The following is a 23,629-nucleotide window of genomic DNA, read 5'->3' as shown; positions in this document are numbered from 1 at the left end:
TGTGTGTGTGTGTGTGTGCATATGTAGGTTCTTTACATAAAGCTGCCTCAAATATTTAGTTGTAGAGTGAGTTTAACGAGCTAATGAATAAGAACGTTGAATCAACTCCCCTCTGCTTAGTTTTGCCTAATTCAGCTCCAGTTCCGTCTACCCAGAATTCCCTATAACTGAAGGCAAATATGCCTTGAGTCCTCGAGATACCTAGGCCTGGAGCTTGGTTCCCCAGGACTACCAGGGGTGGGGCAGACACTCGAGACTCAACCAGCTGAGCCACCTGTTGGGCGCTGAGTCCCGCCCGTGCTTGGGGGCAGACCCGACGGCCAGCATTCTTGCCCCGCCCCTATGCCACGCCCTTCGGCTCTTCCTGCTTCCACATCGCGGGAAAGCCGGCAGGGCTCTGACTCGGCTCCTTGGTTCAGGTGAGGACCCGCACCCCCTCCCCTTGCGGTTTTCCCGCCCGCCTGTCAGCTCGTTCCCATTCTGAGGTCTGACCTTCGTGCGGGAATGGTGAAGGCCTGCTCGCGTTACCAGCGGACTGGGCCTCCGGGTGGCGCGTTTTGGGTGCTGGGGTGGGTTGGGCAGGCTTGCAGGCTTGTCCTGCCTGCGGGAGGACCGGGAAGGCCTGTTGGTCGGTTTTCTCTTAGGCTTGACAGAGTGGGGATGCCAGGGAGCAGTGGCACCCCGCTCTGGGTCACGTGGACCGCAGGTGAAGGGCTTGAGGCCAGAGGGTGGCCCTGGTGAAACGCCTCTCTGTCGGGGTCTGGCTAGGGACCAGACTTTTTGATGACACAGCAAATTTAGAGTAACTTGGAAAATTTATCCTGTGCTTAATGACACGTAGGACAATTCACAAACAGATGTAAGCTCGGGCTTACAACTCTTAGAAACTGCTCCAGGAAACAACATTCTAGATTTCATCCCTGGTCCTTGACCCACATCAGATGTGTCATTGTAACAGCCCGAGGAAACCGAGGTGCAGAGGGGAATTCAGAAGTGCACGGAGGTACAAGATGCAGGGTTGCAGGCGGTGTCTTACTAGGACCCATTACAGTTGTGAGCCATTCTGATAAGGTAATCTGTCCCAATTACAGTAAAGTATAATGAGCTACCTGCTATTAGGCAAGGAAAACATTAGAGGCAGGTGGAAGAAATATTTTTGCCTCTGGAAACAAGCCACCTCTCCCCAGTCCTCATGGTTGAGTAGAGAGCTGCCTACCCCTGCAGAGATCTAATCTTTCAGCGTTACTTATCCCGGTCAGTGATGACCCTTCCGGAAGGTAGAAGCAGCTTTTGGAAAACTACATCTGTTCTCGCCTAAGTCACACTTCCTGTTTCTCCTCCTCCCTCTTTGCGCCCTCCCCTGCCCCCCAGCTTGTGTTCCTAGGCCTCTTGTCAGTTGAGACACTCACATTACTTTGAAAGACCCACCCTTTCACTAGCTGACTCACTGGGTGGAGATGGTTTGGAGAACCAAGAATGAATTTTCCAAGTTTTCCAAAGGTTGTTTGTAACATAGAATGTTAAAGGAAAAATAAAAGCTTTAGTTTACTTATTAGCGTCCTGTTACTTAAGCAGAATGGAGTTAATTTGTTGAGTCACCCTGGGGTTTGTTTAGCTTTTTACAAAAACCTTAAAGTCTATCTTTTGACATGACCACGTGAACACTGCTGAAAGGGACATTAAAAAGTAAACTGTGTGGTTGTTATTCCCCAGCTCTCCCGAGGATGCTGCCGCCCTTTTCTGCTTCAGTGTTGTCCTTTCAGTGAGATTGTCCACATACAGAAGAAAATGGCTCTATTTCTTTACCCGGATGCTCACAAACGACCCCTGCAGTTTTCTACCTTGCTTCTTTTCCCTTGTGTGGTAGATGGCTTTATATATGAATTTTTAAAGCTACTGCATTTTTAGAAGTTGAATAGCACTTTACTTTGACTATTCATGTGTTTTACTTGTCTTCTAGTGTTTGCATTTTTTGACAGCTCTTCATATTACATATGATACTATAATGAATAGCCTAGTACATACGTGAATTCATTTGTGAAGGAATTTTTATGACCTATACAGAGATGGAATTTCATTCTAGTGCTTAATATTCTTTAAAATGCACTGAAATTATTGTTTCAGTTTTTCATGTGCTGGTACCTAAATAGTCTTTGATTAATTAATTTATTTATTTTTGTTTTATTTTGAAAATCGAAAGGCCAGGCACTTGGGAGGCAGAGGCAGGCAGATGGATCTCTGTGAGTTTGAGGCCAGCCTGGTCTGCAGAATGAGTTCCAGAATAGGCTCCAAACTACACAGAGAAACCCTGTCTCAGGGGGAAAAAATCTTGGTAATCTTCCTATAATTCCTCTAGGCCTTAAAGGGAAGATTTAGTATAGTACCTAAAAATGTAGAGCTGGAACTCTTTGATCAGAATAAATCATTCTTTTGTCTGTATATGTACATGCATATATGTGCAAGTTTGTGGGGCTGGAGCACATGCCACAATGTGCATATATATGGTGAAAGTCAGAGGAAAATCTTGGGTGTGATTTTCCAGTCACATAGACCAGGCTAGACGTCCTTGGAACTTTTGGGAATTCTTCTGACTCTACGTCCCATCTCACCATAGGGGTGCTGGAGTTAGAGACTTGAGCTACTGTGCCCAGTTTCTGGGGATCTGAACTCAGATCTTCCGGCTTCCATTGTGGCCGGGCTCTCACTCACGCTCCCTCTCCCTCCTCCCTCTCAGTGCCTCTCCCTCCTCCTCTCCCTCCTCCCTCTCAGTGCCTCTCCCTCCTCCCCTCCCTCCCTCCTTACCTGTGAGCAAGTGTGAGGACTGCAGCTGGATCCCTGTAATCCCTGCTTATGGGAGACAGAGGCCAGGCAGTCCGATTTAGCTAGACTAGTCGAACCAATGGCTCTGCATTCAGAGGGAGTCCCTGCCTCAGTAAATAAAACAGACAATGATTAGGAAGACTCCCAACATCAATATCTGGTCTACATACACGTGCACATTTGAACACACACATACCTAAAAAAAAAAAGAAAAATATTTTTCTTCCTCATAAAGGAGAATTTCTTTTTTTTTTTTAAAGATTTTATTTATTTATTAAGTATACAGTGTTCTGCCAGAAGAGGGCACCACATCTCGTTACAGATGGTTGTGAACCACCATGTGGTTGCTGGGGATTGAACTCAGGACCTCTGGAAGAACAGCCAGTGCTCTTAACCTCTGAGCCATCTCTCCAGCCCGAGAATTTCTTTTTTTAATTAACATTTTCCCATTATTTTACATCCCAACCGCAGTTTCCCCTCCTTCCTCTCTTCCCATTCCCTCCCCTTCCCAGTCCCTATTTTCCTCTCCATTCAGAAAGGGGCAGGCCTCCCATGGGCTTGGACAGAGGTAGGACTGAGCTCCCCCACTGCATCAAGGCTAGGCAAGGTAATCCAACAGGTTCCCATAAGCCAGCTAAGCTGCTACTGAGACCAAGTTACATACAGAGGGCCTAGGTCCATGCAGGCTCCCTAACTGCTGGTCCAGAGTAAAGGAGAATTTCTTAACCCTAAAGCTTTAAGTAGCTAATGTAGCCTTTGTTTTTGTGACCCTAAACATTATTTTCTGATTTTCCCTTTTTGATCCTGACCTCTTTCATTTGGCCCACTGACTGTCCTTTGGAAGCTTCAGCCTTGCCCTTCCTCCTGATGGCAGTCAAGGACCGAGAAGAGGAAAGAAAGGACAAAAATGAGCCTCTTCCCATTTGATACACAGGTCTTTGACTTCCAAGTAATTGAATCAGACTGAGTTATTTTTCTTGTTACCTTACTGTCTTTGTGTGATCACATGTATGTGCTCATGTTTCTGTATACGTGTGTGTGTGTGTGTGTGTGTGTGTGTGCGCGTGTGTGCGCGCGTGCGCGCGCATGCACGTAGACCAGAAGCTGACATCAGATGTCCTTCTCTATTGCTTTCCGTCTTCATTTCTGAGCCAGTCTGATGAGGGCATTTTCTCAGTTGACTTTCCCTTTTCTAGATGATTATAGCCTGTGTCAAGTTGATAAATAAATAACCAACACAGTGTGTTCCCTGCCAAGCCTGACAATCTGAATTTGATCCCCGGAACCCACATAATGAAAGGAGAAAATCTGCTCTCTCAGTCGGCTACAGTGTGAGACCCTGTTTCAAAAAAAGGACGTGGGGTGGGAGCAGGATCTCACTTTTGGATCAGTGAGTTCTTGGGTGATTTAGATGTATAAAGTCTGTATTATTTAAAGAAAGGAGAAAAGATTTAAACTGAAGTAAGGAACGATGCATGACCACAGGCTTAAGGTCTAGGACAGTATGACACATAAGCATGATTGAAGTCATAGAGATTTCACACTGGGGAATGAGGGTTGGGGCTGGAGTTTTGGCTCATAAAAGAGCACTTGCTGTTCTTGCAGAGGACCTCAGATTAATCCCAGCCCCCGTGTGGCAGCTCACAACTGTTCCCGAGGATCTGGCGTGTTCATTCCACAGGCACTGGACAAGCATGTGGTACACACACATGCATATAAAAACAATTAAATCTGTTGACTATAAATTGGAGTCGGTACCAAGAAGACTGGAATGTTTGACCAGTAGTTTGGGGGGTGGTTGTTGTTGTTTGTAATTGTTGTTCTGTTTTTGTTGGTTTATTGTTTTTGTTTTTGAGAAAAACGTTTCTCTGTGTAACAGTCCTGGCTGGCCTGGAACTCACCATGTAGACCAGTCTACTTTCAAACTCAGGAGGTCTGCCTTCCTCTGTTTCCTGAGTACTGACTTGGATTAAAGATGTGTGCCGCCACCACCTGACTTGTCCAGTCATTTCCCCCTGATTTTACTGGGGTCGGAATCTAGGATTATGTAGGCTAAGTGTACACTTGTTACTTGTAAGACTCTGCCAGCGAGTTTTATTTGATACTTCAGCAATAAGTAAATGATTGTGGATTTGGGATCTTAGGAATAGTTTGTGGAAAGGGCAGCTAATGGTGATGCCCAGGGAGATTGGGAAGCAGAGAGTATAAGCAAGAGCATGAATGGGCTAGTGATCTTAGTGAGCCAGTCACCCTGCTCTGGTGAGACCTGCTACAAAGACATGCCGTGAAAATTGAAATGCAGGAAGAAGAGGAGGGTCATTTCCACAGATGGGTAGAAACGATTGTGTTACTTCCTGCACTAGAATATTGGGTAATTTAAGTAGTGACTCTGGTAACAGGTAAGGAATGGATATACTCTGGTGGAGGGAGTATGTAATTCCATACCAGACTTGAAGGCTCTTGACTACTTTTTGTTTTCCTCATGGTGCAGGGCATCAAACCCAGAGATTCTAGGTGTGAGTTACTATACCTGACTTTTGAATGGCTTTACACACACAGTCTACTACCTGACTACATCTCTCTCAGTATCTCATTTTGTTGTGAGATCCATCATAGTGACACCCCCCCCCTTTCTCTTGTACTTGATATTGTTCTACATTCTTGCTAATCTGTGTTCAGCACATTTTAGAACATTGCTTTCACCTTTACTCATTAATTTACTATCCATTTATAAGTGTTTTAAGTCAACCTTAGGTGCCATTAGGGTTTATCACAGAGATCTGAAGCTTGGCAATTAGATTAGGGTGGTTAGCTGGTGAGCCCTTGGGATTTGCATGTCTCCATCTCCCCTTGACTAGATCACAAGTGTGTACCACCACATCTGGCTTTTTACATGATGCTGGGGACTGAAATCAGGTCCTCAAATTCCACAGTGATGGCTTCCCCAGGCTGCAATTGGAGGATATATAGACTATACGGTAGAGCTGGTAAGAAGAACGCATTTAATAAGCTTTGCATATACCTGTAATAGATTATCTATGCTCTGTGTGATAGAGAGGTTGTGTGCGTGCTTCAGCCAAGTGTGAGAAGGTTGGAGGACAACAGGAAGTCAGTTCTTCTACCATGTAGATTCCAGAAACTGAACTCAGGTTATCACATTTTGAAGCAAGTGCCTTTAAGCCTCAGAACCATCTCTCTGACCCCCTTATTCACATTTTAATGTGCACCATAATACAGTTTGTATGTGTATGTTTCTCTTTCAAAGGCCTTAAGATGTATAATAAATTATAAAGGACTTTTTGTTGTTGTGGTTGTTTTTACAGAAATGTCATATCCAGGCTATCCCCCTACAGGCTACCCACCTTTTCCTGGATATCCTGTAAGTATTGCTGTCAAAATACTAAAATCATTGATATCTTTCATGCAGTTGTTATATAGAAGTAGCCTGTGCCTTAGAGCAGGGGTTATGAACTCGAATGTCCAGAGCTATAAATCAGTGAGAAAAGGCTAGTGTTATCTGGAAATGGACACATGGAGGCTGCTTAGCTCAAATCCAGTGTGCCGTGCAGGGAACACACCTAGTGGTGCTGGAGTAGGTTAGCTTTTCACAGAAAGCTAGAAACCTGTATTTTATGTGAAATGGCCCAAGGTTTTAGTGTTTATTTTCTGAGACAAGCAATACAGCACCATCAGAAACTAGTGATTCTACAACAACAAGACCTGAGCATCCAAACACAGATGAAGCAGAAGAAAATGACCAAAAAAAATACCTTTATGAAAATGATTGAGGCCCTTAAAGGAAATGAAAAATTCCCTTAAAGAAATGGAGGAAAAGACAATCAAAAAAATTGGAAGAAATCAACAAATCTCTTAAAGAAAGCCAAGAAAAAGCAATCTGTCAGGTGAAAGAAATGGTTCAAGAAGACTTGAAAACTGAAATAGGGGAAATAAAACTGAGGGAAATCTGGAAACAGAAAATCTGGGTAAACGATTAGGAACTACAGATGCAAGCATAAACAACATATACAAGAGATGAAAGAGAGAATCTCAGACATTGAATATACAATAGAGGAAATAGATTCATCGGTCAAAGAAATTGTTGAATCCAACAAATCTTAACACAAAATATCCAGGATATATGGGACACCATGAAAAAACCAAACCTAAGAATAATAGGAATTGAGGAAGGAGAAGCCCAGCTCAAAGGCACAGAAAATATACTCAACAAAATCATAAAAAAAAAAACTTTGCCAACCTAAAGAAGGACATACCTATGAAAATACAAGAAGCTTGCAGAACACCAAATAGACTGGACCAAAAAAGAAAGTCCCCTTGCTGCATAACAATCAAAACACTAAACATACAGAGTAAACAAAGAATATTAAGAGCTGCAAGTAACATATAAATGAAGACCTATTAGATACACTCAACTTCTCAATAGAAACGAAAGCCAGAAGGTCCTACTCAGGCAATATGCAGACACTAAGAAATCACAGATGCCAGCCCAGACTACTATATCCAGCAAAGCTTACAATCAACATAGACAGAGAAAACAAGATATTCCATGACAAAACCAGATTTCAATGGACTCAATTCATTTATAAAAGGACACAGGCTAACAGATTGGATATGAAAACAGAATCCATCCTTCTGTTACATAAAAGAAATTTACCTCAATCTTAAAGACAGACATTACCTCAGAGTAAAGGGTTGGAAAAAGATTTTCTAATCGAATGAACCTAAGAAACAAACTGGTGTAGCTATCCTAATATCTAACAAAATAGTTAACAAGAAAAACCCATCAAGATGAAGTCTCAATTCTGTTTTTTTTTTTTTTTTCCTTTTTTGAGACAGGGTTTCTCTGTGGTTTTGGAGCCTGTCCTGGAACTAGCTCTTGTAGACCAGGCTGGTCTCAAACTCATAGAGATCCGCCTGCCTCTGCCTCCCGAGTGCTGGGATTAAAGGTGTGCACCACCACCGCCCGGCGAAGTCTCAATTCTGAACATCTATGCCTCAAATACAAGGCCACCCTCATTTGTAAAAGTGACATTACTAAAACTTAAATCACACATTAAACCCCACACAGTAATAATGGGAGACTTCAACACCCCACTCTCACCACTGGACAGGTCTACCAGACAGAAACTTAATAGAGAAACAAAGATCTAACAGATGTTATGATTCAAAGGGCTTAACAGAATCTGTAGAATATTTCACCCAAATATACCTTCTCAAAACCTCATGGATACTTCTCCAGAATCAACCACATACTCAGTAACAAAGCAAACCTCAACAGATACAAAAAATTGGAATAACCCCCTGCATCTTATCAGACCATCATGGCTTAAAGTTAAAATTCAACAACACTAATTGCAAAAAGCCTACAAACTCAAGAAAACAGTGCTCAACCCAGTCACCCCTGTGTCAAAGAAGAAACAAGAAAGAAATTAAAGACTTCCTAAAATTCAATGAAAATTACTGCACCACATGCCCAGACTTATGGGACACAAAGAAGGAAAGTCATAGCACTAAGTGCCTATATAAAGAAGCTGGAAAAATCTCTCACTAGGGAATTAGCAGCATATCTGGAAGCTCTAGAACAAAAAGAAGCATGCTCTCCCAGGAGAAGTAGTTGACAGGAAGTAATCATACCGAGAGCTAAAATCAGCAACATAGAAACAAAGGAAACAATACAAAGAATGAGACGAAGAATTGGTTCTTTGAGAAAATCAACAAGATTGACAAACCTTTATCCAAACTAACCAAAAGGCAGAGAGAATATCCAAATTAACAAAATCAGAAATGAAAAGGGAGCCGGGTGGTGGTGGCGCACGCCTTTAATCCCAGCACTCGGGAGGCATAGGCAGGCGGATCTCTGTGAGTTCGAGACCAGCCTGGTCTACAAGAGCTAGTTCCAGGACAGGCTCCAAAACCACAGAGAAACCCTGTCTCGAAAAAACAAAAACAAAACAAAAAAAAACAAAACAAAAAAAACAGAAATGAAAAGGGGGACATAGCAACAGACACAGAGGAAATGCAGAGAACCCTCAAGTCATACTTCAAAAGCTTGTACTCCACAAAACCTTAAAGAAAATGGACAATTTCCTGGATAAGTATTACATACCAAAATTAAATCAAGACCACCTAAGCAAATTAAATAGCCTTATAACCGCTAAGGAAATAGAAACAGTCATCAAAAGTTTCCCAACCTAAAAAAAGAAAACCCAGAACCAGATGGTTTCAGCGCAGAATTCTACCAGATTTTCAAAGAAGAACTAGTACCAATACTCCTCAAATTGTTCGAAACAATAGAAACAGAAGGAACATTGCCAAACTCTTTTTATGAGGTTACTATTACCCTGATAGCCAAACCACACAAAGACACAACTAAGAAAGAGAATTACAGACCGATCTCCCTCATGAATATTGATGTAAAAATACTCAGTAAAATACTGGCAGATTGAATCTAAAACACATCAGAAAAATCATCCACCATGAAGTAGGCTTCATCCCAGAGATGCAGGGATAGTTCAACATACAAAAATCCAGCAGTGTAATCCGCCATATAAACAAACTGAAAGAAAAAAATGTGATCATCTCATTAGCTGCTGAAAAATCGTTCAACAAAATTCAACACCCCTTCATGATAAAGGTCTTGGAAAGACCAGAGATACAAGAAACATACCTAAATATCATAAAGGCAATATACAGCAAACAAGAAACATACCTAAATATCATAAAGGCAATATACAGCAAACAACCAACATCAAACTAAATGGAGAGAAACTCAAAGTGATCCACTGAAATAAGGAACGAGACAAGGCTTTTCACTCTCTCTGTATCTATTCAATAGAATACTTGAAGTTCTAGCTAGAGCAATAAGATCTAAAAACAAAAACCAACCAAACAAACAAAAAAACTGAGATCATGGGATCAAATTGGAAATGAAGTCAAACTTTTCACTGTTTGCTAATGATATGATAGAATACATAAGTGACCCCAAAAACTCCACCAGGGAACTCCTACAACTGATAAACACCTACAGTAGGTCCAAGAGCATTGCAGAAACCGTGCATTCCTCCCTAGGACGGAGGGGAGGAACTGTATTTCCATATGCCGTGACAGTGAAGGGATCTGAGAGGTTGGTTAGCACTTGGTAAGTACATGCCTATAATCACAGCACTAGGAAGTGGAGGCAAAAGGTGTAAGAGTCTGGGGGAGCCTGGGCCTTATCGTCAGGCCCTGCAGGGAAAGACGGAGGAAGGAGGAAAGAGCTGGTTCTGATTCCCATAGAAAATGGGGATGCTTTTGTCCACCTCACATATAATTAAATTTAACTGAGTTCTGATAAGAATCCTGACAAAGTGGAGTAGGATTGATAAAGTAATATGAGACTGGAACTGATAATAATTATTTAAATAATTTATTCAACTGTATTTCATGTATTTTAGTATAAAGATGTTAGATCCCCTAGAACTGGAGTTACAGACAGTTGTGAGCTGCCATGTTGGTGCTGGGAATTGAATTTGGGTCCTCTGGAAGAACAATTAGTGCTCTTAACCACTAAGCCATCTCTTCAGCCCCGATAAGTTTTTTTTAAGTTTAAAAAAAATCCATGAATAGTACTCTTTGTTCTTTTGAAATGGGGCATATATTTCTTTGATTATGTCCCCTTAACATGTTTCTGATTTTTCCAGCCTGCGGGTCAGGAGTCATCTTTCCCTGCTCCGGGTCAGTATCCATATCCTAGTGGCTTTCCACCAATGGGAGGAAATGCTTACCCGCCAGCACCAAGTGGCAGCTACCCAGGAGCTGGAGGCTACCCTGCACCTGGAGGCTATTCAGCCGCTGGGGGCTATCCAGTTACCCCACACCCAGGGGGAGCTCCAGCCTATCCTGGAGGTAAGTCATATGGTCATGAGGTTAGTAGTGACTTGAGATTTGCTGAAGCATTCTTTTTTGTCCCTCCCTTACCTTCATTATTATTCCTTGAGAGTTCAGAGTTACTCTTAGTTTACCGTGGACAGCTAAGACTTCAGTAGCAAGCTCGAGTGAAAATTCTCAGGGTTAGGAGAACTGGAAGACTTAAGATACTTTCCTGTGAAGGGAAGGTAAGACTGTTCTTGATATGAGAGGCCCTTGTAGAATATGCCACTTAGTTATCAGTAATCTTAACTGATTGAGAGGGCCTGGAGCAGTGGTTCTCAACCTTCCTTCCTAATGCTGCAACTCTTTAAGTCAGTTCCTCATGGTGTGGTGACCCCCAACCATAGAATCATTTTTGTTGCTATTCCCTACGTATAATTTTATTACTGTTATGAACCGTAATATAAGTATTTTTGGAGACAGACATTTGTCAGCGAGGTTGTGACCCACAGGTTGCAAACCATTGTCCTGGGGAGATTGAACACTGACTGCTCTTCCAGAGGACCTGGCTTAGGGTCCTACACCCACATGGCAGCTCCCAATTCTCTCTCTCTCCATTTCCAGAGGCTCCTAGGACACCGCATGAATGTGCTATATTGATATGCAGACACACACTTCATATATATAAAATAAAAATAAATAAATCTTTAAAAAAAGCAACAGAGGCTTTAGTTAGCATCACATGGTACCTTTATGCATTAGGACCACTTTATCTAGATTTAAGAAAAACAATATAGGGCTGGAGAGATGGCTCAGAGGTTAAGAGCATTGCCTGCTCTTCCAAAGGTCCTGAGTTCAATTCCCAGCAACCACATGGTGGCGCTCACAACCATCTGTAATGGGGTCTGGTGCCGTGTTCTGGCCTGCAGGCATACACACAGACAGAACATTGTATACATAATAAATAAATAAATAAATAAATAAATAAATAAATAAATATTTTTTAAAAAGAAAAAGAAAAACAATATAGGGGCTGGAGAGATGGCTGATCAGCTAAGAGACCTTACTGCCCTTGCAATGGAATTGGGTTCAATTACAAACACCCACATGGTGGTTTACCAACCATCCATACCTCACTTACAGGGGATGTACTGCTTTCTTCTGACCCTGAGGACACCAAGCACACATGTGCACATACATACATGCAGGCAAAACACACATAAAACCAAAGGAATAAATATAATTTAAATATTTATACAGTGTATAGTCTTTGTGTATGTCTGCACGCCAGAAAAGGGCACCAGACCTTATTACATGTGGTTGCCGGGAATTGAACTCAGGACTTTTGGAAGAGCAGGCAATGCTCTTAACCACTGAGCCATCTCTCCAGCCTCTAATTTAAACACAATTTTTAAAACCCACCATACTGATTTATATTGTAAGTTACTAAAGAAGCTAAATGTACTAAAACTTTTGTTTTTTGTTTTTTTTTAAGAAAGAGTTTCTCTGTTTAGCCCTGTCTGTATAGACTGTTCTGGAATGCACCCTGTACCAGGCAGGCGGGTCTTGAACTCTGTGATCTGCCTGCCTCTGCTTCCTGAGTGCTGGGGTTAAAGGTGTGCATCACCAATTCCTGTCCTGTACTGTTACATATATGTATGTGTGTGAACACAAGTGCCAGAGTACATTTGTACAGGTCAGAATCCATTCCTTTCTTCTACCGTGTGGGCTCTAGGGCTCAAACTCAGATGGCGAGGCTTGGCATCAAGTGCTTCTACCGACTAATCCAGCTCACTGACCTTTGAACATACTTTCCAGTTTGCTGTGAATTGATGGCAGGTTTCATGTACACATATAGAATGACTGTTACAGCCTGACTGGCATATATTTTCTATTGATTATGGTAGACATTCTAAAAAAAATTTCTCTGTATTATAAGACTTGATTTGGGGGAGGGGGGGTTGGTTTTTTGTTGTTTTGTTTTGTTTTGTTTTGTTGGATACAAAGTCTTACTCTGCATCCCAGGCTGACTTGAAATGTACCGTGTAGCCCAGGCTTGCTTGGAACTCACTGTGCAGCTCAGACTGGCCTCCAGCTCCTGGAAGTCCTCTTGGCTTAGCCTCTTGAGTGTTAAGATTACAGGGCTGAGTTTCCACGTGCGGCTTATTGAAATGTTGTTTATTTTCTTAATCCCTTAAGGACAAGGCTTTGGGGCCCCACCTGGTGGAGCAGGCTTTTCTGGCTATCCACAGCCACCTGCACAGTCTTACGGTGGTGGACCAGCCCAGGTTCCAGTACCAGGTATGTACCAGCTGTCTAGAGACAAACTGTTATGATTCTGCAAGCTTTTCAGTTGTCAGTAAACTTAAATTGTATTTGAGGTAGTCTTTAGGGAATATTTATATAATTCTGTAAATAATGCTAAGTATGTGGTATCATGGAGTATCAATTTGATGTGAGGTCATAATCAGTAAAATGGAGATGAAGAACAATTTTCTTTTATTAACTTGTCTGTCCTAAAGCCAGAAGCCAATTCTTAAAGGAACCACCCTCAGGACTGTACCCTGACAACCATTCCAGATAGACTCAGAATTGAAGCTAGTTCAAGGTTTCTGTTTGTTTGTTTGTTTGTTTTTAAAGTGGGGAGGAACTTGATAGATAGCTCAGCAGTTGACACCACTTAGTATTCTTTTTTGTTGTTGTCTTTTCAAGACAGGGTTTCTCTGTGGCTTTTGGAGCCTGTCCTGGAACTAGATCTTGTAGACCAGGCTGGCCTCAAACTCACAGAGATCCACCTGCTTCTGCCTCCCAAGTGCTGGGATTAAAGGTGTGTGCCACGACCCAGCTTCCATGTAGTATCTTTAGAGAGGACTTGAGTTTGGTACCCAGCACCCACATCAGGCAGCTTACAGCCTATAACTCCAGTTCCAGTGTATCCTACACATCTTGCCTCCACAGGCACCTGCACACTCACATATACAGTTTAAAAAATAAAATAAGTCTATCAAGTACGCACACATATACATACATACATACATACATATATATACATACATACATACATACATACATACGTTAGCGTCTTTTTAAAAGATGTTTGTCACCCAAGTTGGTTTTCCATTAAATCAATATTTAAAAGATTATCCTGGAACTGAAGAGATGGCATAGTGGGTTAAGAGCACTGGCTACTCTTCAAGAAAATCCAAGTTCATTTCCCAGCAGCCATGGGACTCAGTTTCAGAGGATCCAACACCTCTTCTAACGTCTGCTAGCAGCAGGCATGCATGTGGTGCACAGACATAACATGTAATAAAAACATCCATACACAAAACATGAAATAAAATAATTAAGTTAATTTTTTAAAAAAATTTAAACAATAGTAACATAAAAGATTATCCTAGAGAAGGTTATGGGCTTAGGAAGAGGACAGGTCTCAGTCTGCCCTGGAATGCTCTGGAATGTCCCAGGCTGTCCTGGAATGCTCTTAGTAGAATGATCTGGTACTAAACTCACAGAGATCCTCCTGCCTCCACTTCCAGAGTTCTGGGATTAAAGGTGCCTATCACCATTCCCAACCAGAATATTAATTTTAAAGAAATTACATGAGGTATCATTGTTATCCCTATTTTGCAGGTGAGAAAACTGCAGCAAAGTTGTAAAATCTGTAAGACTACCTCACTTAGTCCTGGGCAGCCAGGAAGTGTCTGAGGTTAATGGTATGAGGTACCAAGCCCGAGGAAGAAGTTTAGAAGCATAGGGTCGAGGAAGAACAGAAGGAAATAATGTATATGAATGTATATGAAATGAAAACAGAGGGTGGCAGTTTTGAGGGACACAAGAAAGATATGGGGATGCAGGTATGAACAAGAACAGTAACTATATGTGAAACAATTTCGGAAACTCACTGTCTTGTACCTTAAACAAACTGTTTCTTATCTCAGTGAGTAGCATAGCATGAACGTGTGCTTCTGTGTTCCTGGTGATTAATAGAAACAGTTTGCTGTAGCTTATTTTTCTTGTTTGCTTTTAATCCACAGGTGGCTTTCCTGGAGGACAGGTGCCTTCTCAATACCCTGGAGGACAAGCTCCTTACCCTAGCCAGGTACTTTTGCTTTGTCTCCTTAAGTTTTTGCTTCTACTCTTTAAATTTAGTGCAGGTCCCTGGGACTCATCACACTGAGGAAGGGTGTCACTCCATCGTGAGGCAGAGGACATGGTCTGTCACAGTAGTGGGAGATGTACACTTTACTTTCGATGGACACTAGGTCCTTGGCCCATCTGTCCTAAGGAGTGTCTGATACATTTGGTCCGAGCAGCCTCATCGTTCTCACGGGTGATGATGTTCTTCCTCTGTCCTAGAGAAAGCATGTGTGCTCTCAACATTGGTCATAGCATCTCTGCCCTCAGCAGTAATTGGGACTATGGACTTGGGTGGTGGGTGGGTGGTATTTCTCAGACTTAAGGGTGGTTGTTTTCTGTTTTTCCTTTATAATTTTCCACTCTCCTTTCAGATCAATACAGAATCCTTTTCTTCTTATCCTGCTTTCTCTCCTGCTTCTTTGGATTATAGCAGTGATGTGAGTAAGGACCGCCAGCATTCGTTAATTGCTAGGTCCTGTATATATGACAGCATTTGTTTCTAGAACTCACTGTGTAGACCTCGAACTCACAGAGATCCAGCTGCCTCTGCCTCCTGAGTGCTGGGATTAAAGGTGTGCACCACCATGTCTGCCCTTGTTTCTGATTTCTAGTGTTGGATTTTTATTTCCCCTCAATGCTTGTTAGAACTTTATTTATTGATTGATTTTTACTAAAGTTCTTTACAAAGTACAATAGGCTCCAAGATAACACTTCCTTCTAGCTATAGGTGGCAAAGATGTTATGGGAGGGAATCCAGATGTTTAAATAGGAATGAAAGAGGCTACCATCATTTCAAATAAGAGGAACAGCTTACTTTTTGCCAAATTTTTTAATTCCACCCATGGCAGGGTCCCTTCCCCGTGGCCTGGACTTTAGCTCTCTGAGTCTTGTCCGCTCCTCTGTTTCTGCTTGAAAGCCTTGTCTTCCTGTCCACCTCCTTGGCCTGCTGATATGGTGCCTACAGACAGCCCCTTTACCCCACCCTCTGCTTGGCAGAACTTTATCCATGGACGCTGGTTAAGTCTGTTGAACTGATTTCTGAATAGTCGTACAAGACTTCCCATATTTGAAGTTTCCCCTACCTTTCTCCATATATAGTTCCCCATTTTCATACTAGTTTATTAATTGTTCTATTCTTTTATTCTTTTATGTCTTCTGCCAGTTACTATAATAGGATTGAAAGCTTCGATCCTTGCCTTTATCTTGACTTTTAGAAATTATTTCTGAGTTACATACTAGGGAAGGTCTGGCATTTCCAAACCTACCTTTGGCAAGGTAGGGGAGGGACTGTGGACGTGGGAGAGGGACCGCTCAGCGGTCTTGTTGGGTTTTGTTCACAGTGGGGATTTATTGAATTGAGAACCTTGTTCAGGACTGCACAGCTAATGGAAGACCAAAGTGCGACTAGGTCATAGTTCTCCTGACGGGCAGAGTCGGAGAGAGATTCCTCTAAGACCGCAGTACATTGTTTTAACCCTTTCAAAATTATTCATCTTATAAATCTGTAATTAATTGTGGAAGAGAATTTTGATTTTCCTTTAAGCATTGTGCGTGTTCCTGTTTCTGTTCATGTGTGAGGCACACGTCTGGGCACAGGTACCACAGTGTATGTGGCGGTCAGAGGACATCTTGTGGAAGCTGATTTGCTCCTCCACCATGTGTGTCCCTGGAAATGAACTCAGGTGTCAAGTTTAGCACCAACCACCTTCACCCAATGAACCATGTTGTTTGATAGCCTATAAATTATTCATCTTTTAAGTTAACATGTAAAGTGGTGGGCTTCATTATAATTTTTATATATAATATATGTATGCATACATATACGTGTGTGTGATTTTACTTCTTATTCATTCCCTTCCTCCACTGCCCTCCTACCACCCCTCCCTATCCCTCACGGTGATCTCTTTCCTGTTCATGTATAACCTCTTCTGCATTCATGCCTCATGTTTTCTGCTACCTTCCGTTTCTCCTCCATCTCTCACTTAAGGTCTCTTTATTCATGTCTCTTGATACATAAAGAGGGTTTGTTGTTGTTAGTGTACAGACGGGGTTTTTACACACACACCTCCCTGCCCTCGTCCCTGCTGTTTCGTTTACTGTGTTCTGTGGTCTTTTCTACCTTTGCCCTTAAAGCCTCTCTTTCCCAGTCTCACAGGTCTCTTTCTAGTTCTTGACAGAGGTTTGTATATGACCAATATGTTGAAAAAAAATTTTTATTTTTTATTACTTTTTTTTGGATTTTTTGAGACAGGGTTTCTCAGTATCTTTGGAGCCTCTCCTGGAACTAGCTCTTGTTGACTAGGCTGGCCTTGAACTCAGAGATCCGCCTGCCTCTGCCTCCCTAGTGCTGGGATTAAAGGCATGTGCCACCCTGTTACAAGGAGAGGAGGCTTGTTTGTCCCAGCTGCCTGGCTAGCTTACACCTGAAATAACCACACAGAAACTGTATTAATTAAAACGGTGCTTGGCCCATTTGCTCTGGCCTCTTACTGGCTAACTCTCACATCTTGATTTAACCCATTTCTATTATCTCCTCCCGAGTGCTGGGATTAAAGGCGTGCACCACCACCACCCACTCACATCTTGATTTAACCCATTTCTATTATCTGTATATCACCATGTGGCAGTGACTTACTGGAAAAGATTCAGCATGTCTGATTCTGGCGTCTCTATGGCAGCTCTCTGACTCTGCTTTCTTCCTCCCAAAATTCAGTTCTTCTGTCTTCTCTGCCTACCTAAGTTTGCCCCTATCAGGCCAAGGCAGTTTCTTTATTCATTAACCAATGAAAGCAGTACAAAGACAGAAGAACCTCCTACACCATCACACGACTGAAAAAAATTTTTTTATGCTGCAGTATTTGTTACAAGTAGAATAATTTTAATTTTTCCTTAAAACTACTTTGGAAATATTTGTTCTTTGCTTATATTTCTGGCTTGGACATTAATGGGGAGTAACTGCTAAGCCTGTTTTGGCAAAGCAGAATGTTAGGGTATGAATATGTATAAGTGGGAGGAATTCCTAATAATAAAGACCTTTCCTTGAAGCTGGAAGGCTTACTTGGTGGAAGGATGCTTTCCCGGTGTTCCCAGGGCCTGAATTCAGTTCCCACCACCGTCAGAGAAAGGGTTCTCTATGAGTGCTGAGCTGTCCATGTCCCTTTCTCTCTTTTATTTTTTGTCCCTCAACAAGTGCTGGGTTTTTTTCTTTTTTTTTTTAATCTTGGTTTTTCGAGAGAGGGTCTCTCTGTGTAACCCTGACTGTCCTGGAACTCACTCTAGATCAGGCTGGTCTCAAACTCAGACATCCATCTGCCTCTGCCTCCCGAGTGCTGGGATTAAAGACATGCGCCACTAGCACCTGACTGGGTTATTCTTTTCTCTCCCTCCCTCCCTCTCTCCCTCCCTGTTTCTTTTCTTTTCTTTCCTTTCCTTTCCTTTCCTTTTCTTTCTGTTGTGGACCATCAATTATTTCTCTGACCAGAAGGGAGGCGTGGGAATAAAGACACAATTCACATGACTTTATTGGAAGGGAGTTTTCAGGAATCTCTCATGAAATCCTGAGTTCACATCCTGAATATCACCCATGTTTATTCTCCAAACAGCTTTCATACCAAAATGCAAACTGAGGGGAAAATTCATTAGCATTATGTTTCCTAGGTAACCAAGAGAATGACTATGTCACATCTACACTTTTCTAAGCCCGTTTTTGTCACCTCTTCCTATCTATACCTGCCTTATCATGTAGACTGAATTAACATCTCTTTCCCAGGCATCCTCCCAGAATACAAAGAAGGATCTGAGTGACATTAGCATATCCTGACCCTTTGTTTAGGATGGAGTCAGTTTGTCCTCAAAGGCTAGGTGACCACCTCCTGTGCGGCCCTTTGCAAACTGTGGCCTGAAAGTTTCGGCCGCCACACAGTGTAGAAATATGGGCCTGTATAATATGGCCCAACATTTTCTTTTTTTTCCCTTTCTTCCTTCCTTTTTTCTATTGTTTAAGAAAAATATTTTAGATTTAGTTGGAGACTAATATGTTAGTAAGGGGCTAGATCTGTCTGTCTAAAATGAGGCCTGGTAATAATGCTCATATTCTTTTTTTTTTTTTTTTTTTTTTTGGTTTTTAGAGACAGGGTTTCTCTGTGGTTTTGGAGCCTGTCCTGGAACTAGCTCTGTAGACCAGGCTGGTCTCGAACTCACAGAGATCCGCCTGCCTCTGCCTCCCGAGTGCTGGGATTAAAGGCGTGTGCCACCACCGCCTAGCCCAATGCTCATATTCTTGTACTAAATCCTTGTATACATATGGTAGCTGGTGAAGTTGCCTACTGTCCAAGCAAAAATTTTTACTTGAACCTTATACACCTTTTGTTACCAGCCTGCTATGATGACTCAGGGCACCCAAGGAACAATCCGACCAGCCTCCAACTTTGATGCTATAAGAGATGCAGAAATTCTTCGCAAAGCAATGAAGGGTTTTGGTAAGGAAATGGATTGTCTTTTTACAGCTATAGGGAAAGTGAACCTAAGTCATAAACAAAGTCCTGTGTCAACTTAAACCTCATTATCATGTGGTGCCTACTGCCTTAGAAGCATTCTCGTCCTTATATAAATATATCTGTGACTCTTCCAGGGACAGATGAGCAAGCAATTGTGGATGTTGTGTCGAGTCGTTCCAATGACCAGAGGCAACAAATTAAAGCAGCCTTTAAGACCATGTATGGCAAGGTATCTCTTTTCCCTTTTACAAGAAGCAGTGGGGTCTATTCCACAGGGTCAGCATCCATGTCAGATTGGGCACTGTATTTTTACTAATACTGTGGGGGACAGGACAGATAGATGGACTTCACAGATTCTAGGATTAGTATCTCTTCAACACCTCATCTCCCCTCATACTGCATCTTGTATGTGATAGTCATTCAGGAAACAGTGGCTATGGCCCCCACTGAGATCTACTCCTTAGTTAGTCCCTGCCTTTTCTCAGCTGTTGGTCATCTTCCACCCTCTTGCCTCTGAACATGTCCTGTGCTACAGCTGGTGTTTTGTGCTTCTGTGTGCTTGTTTCTGTTTCTGCGTGGCTAACAACTCCTTCAGTATTAGCTACTCTCTGTATGACGAGAGGCAGATCTGGCTGACACTTCCATTGTGGTCGCATAGCACTTTTTAAAAATCTGTGCTGCTGTAGGTCTCACTGCACTGCCAGCTCTCAGAACCTCCTCTTCATGTTCCAGCAGGAGGTGTGTAGTGAGCGGTTCCTTAGTAAATTTGTGTTGGATGGATGATCAGTGCCTACATGCAGCCAAATTAATGGTGAAATTGCCCTTGATCCTTAGACGTGATGGAGAAAAGTGGCTAGCATATCTTTGTCATTTACACAAGAATCTAAACTTTCCTAACATCTTCTGCAGTGTGTTTACTTTCTTCAGAATGTTAGCCTCTCTTCCTCTACTCAGTTCAGATATACTTGATATACTTCCCTCTCTCTCTCTCTCCCTCTCTCTCTGTCTCTCTCTCTCTGTCTCTCTCTGTCTCTCTCTCTCTCTGTCTCTCTCCTCTCTCTCTCTCTCCCCCTCTCCCTCTCTCTCTCTGTCTCTGTCTGTCTCTCTCTCTGTGTCTCTCTCTCTCTCTGTCTCTCTCTGTCTCTGTCTCTCTCTCTGTCTCTCTCTCTGTCTCTCTGTCTCTCTCTGTCTCTCTGTCTCTGTCTCTCTCTCTGTCTCTCTCTCTGTCTCTCTGTCTCTCTCTGTCTCTCTGTCTCTGTCTCTGTCTCTCTCTCTCTCTCTCTTTGAGACAGGATTTCTCTGCCCAGCTCTTGTCCTGGAACTAGCTCTTGTAGACCAGGCTGGCCTTGAACTCACAGAGATCCGCCTGCCTCTGCTGGGATTAAAGGCGTGCACCACCACCACCCAGCCTACTTCTCCGTATTATTATTTCTGCTACTAAATTCTGTGTGTGTATGTGTTACACGTATGCACTGAGCTTTCTTGTCATGACCTATCTCTTTCTTTTTCATCTATTCTCTGTACATGTGAGATGTGTTACGTGAACGGGTTCTCTCTAACATGTGTGTCTCAGAGAGTGATCTCAGTTTGTCAGACTTAATAACTCACATTGTGGCAGAGGCAGGCAGATCTTTGAGTTTGAGGCCAGTCTGGTCAATAGAGTGAGTTCCAGGACAGCCAGGGCTACACAGAGAAACCTTTCTCAAGAGAAGAAAGAGACCACTCGTTCTTCTTTTATATTTAAGTTCACTTAAATATCCTGGGAGGGTCAGGACCTGGCATGCTGGGATTTGGAGTCCAGACCAATCCAACTCTCAGGCCTGGGAGCTGGGGGCTACGCTCCCAACTTAACAATCATTTTTTAAACACTCATTTATTTTTGTGCGAGTCTTTGTATATGTGTGTGGGTGTGCACATGCTGTCAGACATGTATGGGGGTCAGCAGCCAGCTTTCTACCATGTGAGGCCCAGGGCTTGAACTCAGACCATCATACTTGACGGATATCTGTTACCCACTTAGCATCTCACCAGCCCCCATGTTGTTAGTCTGAATTATTCTTTTTCTAATCATACTTTCTGTCTTTGTATCTGGTACAGTAGAAGAAGTGCAGGAAGGACTTATGTGTTTCTAAACAGTGAATTCATCACTAAATTTAACACTCATTGCGCCATATATCACATTCAGATTTGAAATTTTGACTTTCATAGTGCCAATTCCGTTTTTCCGTAAGATTCAAGTGAGGGGCTTAACAGGTGGCTCAGTGGCACTGGCTGCTCTTCCAGACAGCACAGGTTCTGTTCCCTGCACCTACGCAGCAGCTCACCACCTTCTGTAACTGGGAGATCCAGTGCCTACTTCTGGTCTCCACAGACACTCAGGCATGTGGTGCACAGACATATATGTAGGTAAGACACCCATACACCTAAAATAAAAAATTATTAAAAAAGAACCTCATGTGAGATAAGATATAGAAATCCTGTATATTCACTGGGTAATGGTGGCACACACCTTTAATTCCAGCACTCAGGGGGCAGAAGCAGGCAGATCTACAGAACAAGTTTCAGGATAATCAAGAGCTATACAGAGAAACACTGTTTTAAAAAAAGGAAAGAAAAAAAAGAAATCAATGTTATGTACTTACTTTTCATATCTTTTTAAACAGGATTTAATTAAAGATCTCAAGTCAGAGTTGAGTGGAAATATGGAAGAGTTAATCCTTGCCCTGTTCATGCCTTCTACTTACTATGATGCCTGGAGTTTACGGAAAGCAATGCAGGTACTCCACCTTATTTTCTATAAGTATTCTATTACTATGATGCCTGGAGTTTACGGAAAGCAATGCAGGACTCCACCTTATTTTCTATAAGTATTCTATTACTATGATGCCTGGAGTTTACGGAAAGCAATGCAGGTACTCCACCTTATTTTCTATAACTATTCTATTACTATGATGCCTGGAGTTTACGGAAAGCAATGCAGGACTCCACCTTATTTTCTATAAGTATTCTATTACTATGATGCCTGGAGTTTACGGAAAGCAATGCAGGACTCCACCTTATTTTCTATAAGTATTCTATTACTATGATGCCTGGAGTTTACAGAAAGCAATGCAGGTACTCCACCTTATTTTCTATAACTATTCTGCATTGCTTTATATATAAGCCTCACAAATTTTGATAATTCTGAATTTGTAGGGATGTATGAGGCAAAATATTATTTTGTGTCCTCTGAAATGTAGCTTGATCATCTTTAGAGACCGTCCCTTGCTTCTGTGTAATCCCTCCCTTCATTTCATATAGGGGGCAGGAACTCAAGAACGTGTATTAATAGAGATTTTGTGCACAAGAACAAATCAAGAAATTCGAGACATTGTTAGATGTTATCAATCAGAATTTGGACGAGATCTTGAGAAGGACATTAAGTCAGATACCTCAGGACATTTTGAACGTCTCCTCGTGTCCATGTGCCAGGTGAGTGTGGTATAAATGTCTGTATGTTAGTGGAGGGACCAGACTTTTTATCTGAGCATGTGCCAGTGAGCACACTTCATTAATAGTCAGCTCCCTGAATTATTGCTGTCGTTAAGAGGAACAACACAGAATGCAGTGAACAGATTTCTTCGTAGTTGTTACTGGGACTGTTCTGTATATCTGGCTTTTGTAAGAAATTAGAAAATAACTTCAAGAAGTTACTTCTGACAGCTAGGACAGGATTGCAGGGATCTGAATTCAGGGGAGGAGAGGCTCTGATGAGCCAAGGAAAGGTAGTTAGAGAAAGTATTGTGGGTGTAGAGTGGTGTGCCAAGGCTGGATCTACAAAATGAGGGGAAAATGGTCGGAAGAGCGAAGTTTGAACAGCAAAGCAAAAGAGTAAACTAGCTTTGAAAAAGAGCAAGAGGGGGAGACAGGTGGATATGTTTAGTGCTTTAAAAAGGGGTGCATGGTTTTTAATTGGGTTTATCTCTATGCAGGGTTCATGACCCATCCTTGACTTTTCTAGGGTGGGAAGAGGTATAGCACGAATAATAAAAAGCCAGAGACAGATATTGGGGTTCAACCTGATGGTCAGAAAAGCAAAGCAGCCACGTCACTAGAGAGCTCTTACCTCTAGAAATCTTGAGACGGAGAGAGAGCGAGTTCCTGTCTCATCCCGCCTTACGTTCCTCTCTAGTGCTGGGATTAAAGGCGTGCACCACCACCCTACCTCTGTGACTAACTAGTGTGGGTTCTGGGATTAAAGGTGTATGCCACCACTGCCTGGCCTGTATGGCTAACTAGTGTGGGTTCTGGGATTAAAGGTGTATGCC

The 23,629-nt window shown here is 42.3% G+C and overlaps 1 protein-coding gene across 2 annotated transcripts in view; it reads left to right on the top strand.

Annotated features, from left to right (window-relative positions):
• The first annotated feature begins 184 nt into the window (after window positions 1-184).
• Window positions 185-23,629, top strand: part of Anxa7 (annexin A7) — a 29,328-nt gene continuing 5,883 nt past the window's right edge. The window contains exons 1-10 of one of the 2 annotated variants that reach the window (XM_005367619.3): window positions 185-419; window positions 6,144-6,199; window positions 10,518-10,722; window positions 12,886-12,987; window positions 14,724-14,788; window positions 15,198-15,263; window positions 19,202-19,304; window positions 19,457-19,551; window positions 21,986-22,099; window positions 22,623-22,793. In XM_005367619.3, the coding sequence (XP_005367676.1) occupies window positions 6,146-6,199; window positions 10,518-10,722; window positions 12,886-12,987; window positions 14,724-14,788; window positions 15,198-15,263; window positions 19,202-19,304; window positions 19,457-19,551; window positions 21,986-22,099; window positions 22,623-22,793 (975 nt within the window). In that variant the 5' untranslated portion in view covers window positions 185-419; window positions 6,144-6,145. The remainder of the gene's footprint in view (window positions 420-6,143; window positions 6,200-10,517; window positions 10,723-12,885; window positions 12,988-14,723; window positions 14,789-15,197; window positions 15,264-19,201; window positions 19,305-19,456; window positions 19,552-21,985; window positions 22,100-22,622; window positions 22,794-23,629) is intronic. The other variant, XM_005367621.3, reaches the window with a different exon arrangement.

The sequence above is a fragment of the Microtus ochrogaster genome, unplaced genomic scaffold, assembly GCF_000317375.1.
Source record: "Microtus ochrogaster isolate Prairie Vole_2 unplaced genomic scaffold, MicOch1.0 UNK21, whole genome shotgun sequence".
Lineage (NCBI taxonomy): Eukaryota > Metazoa > Chordata > Mammalia > Rodentia > Cricetidae > Microtus > Microtus ochrogaster.
This window is presented reverse-complemented; position numbering and strand designations above follow the sequence as displayed.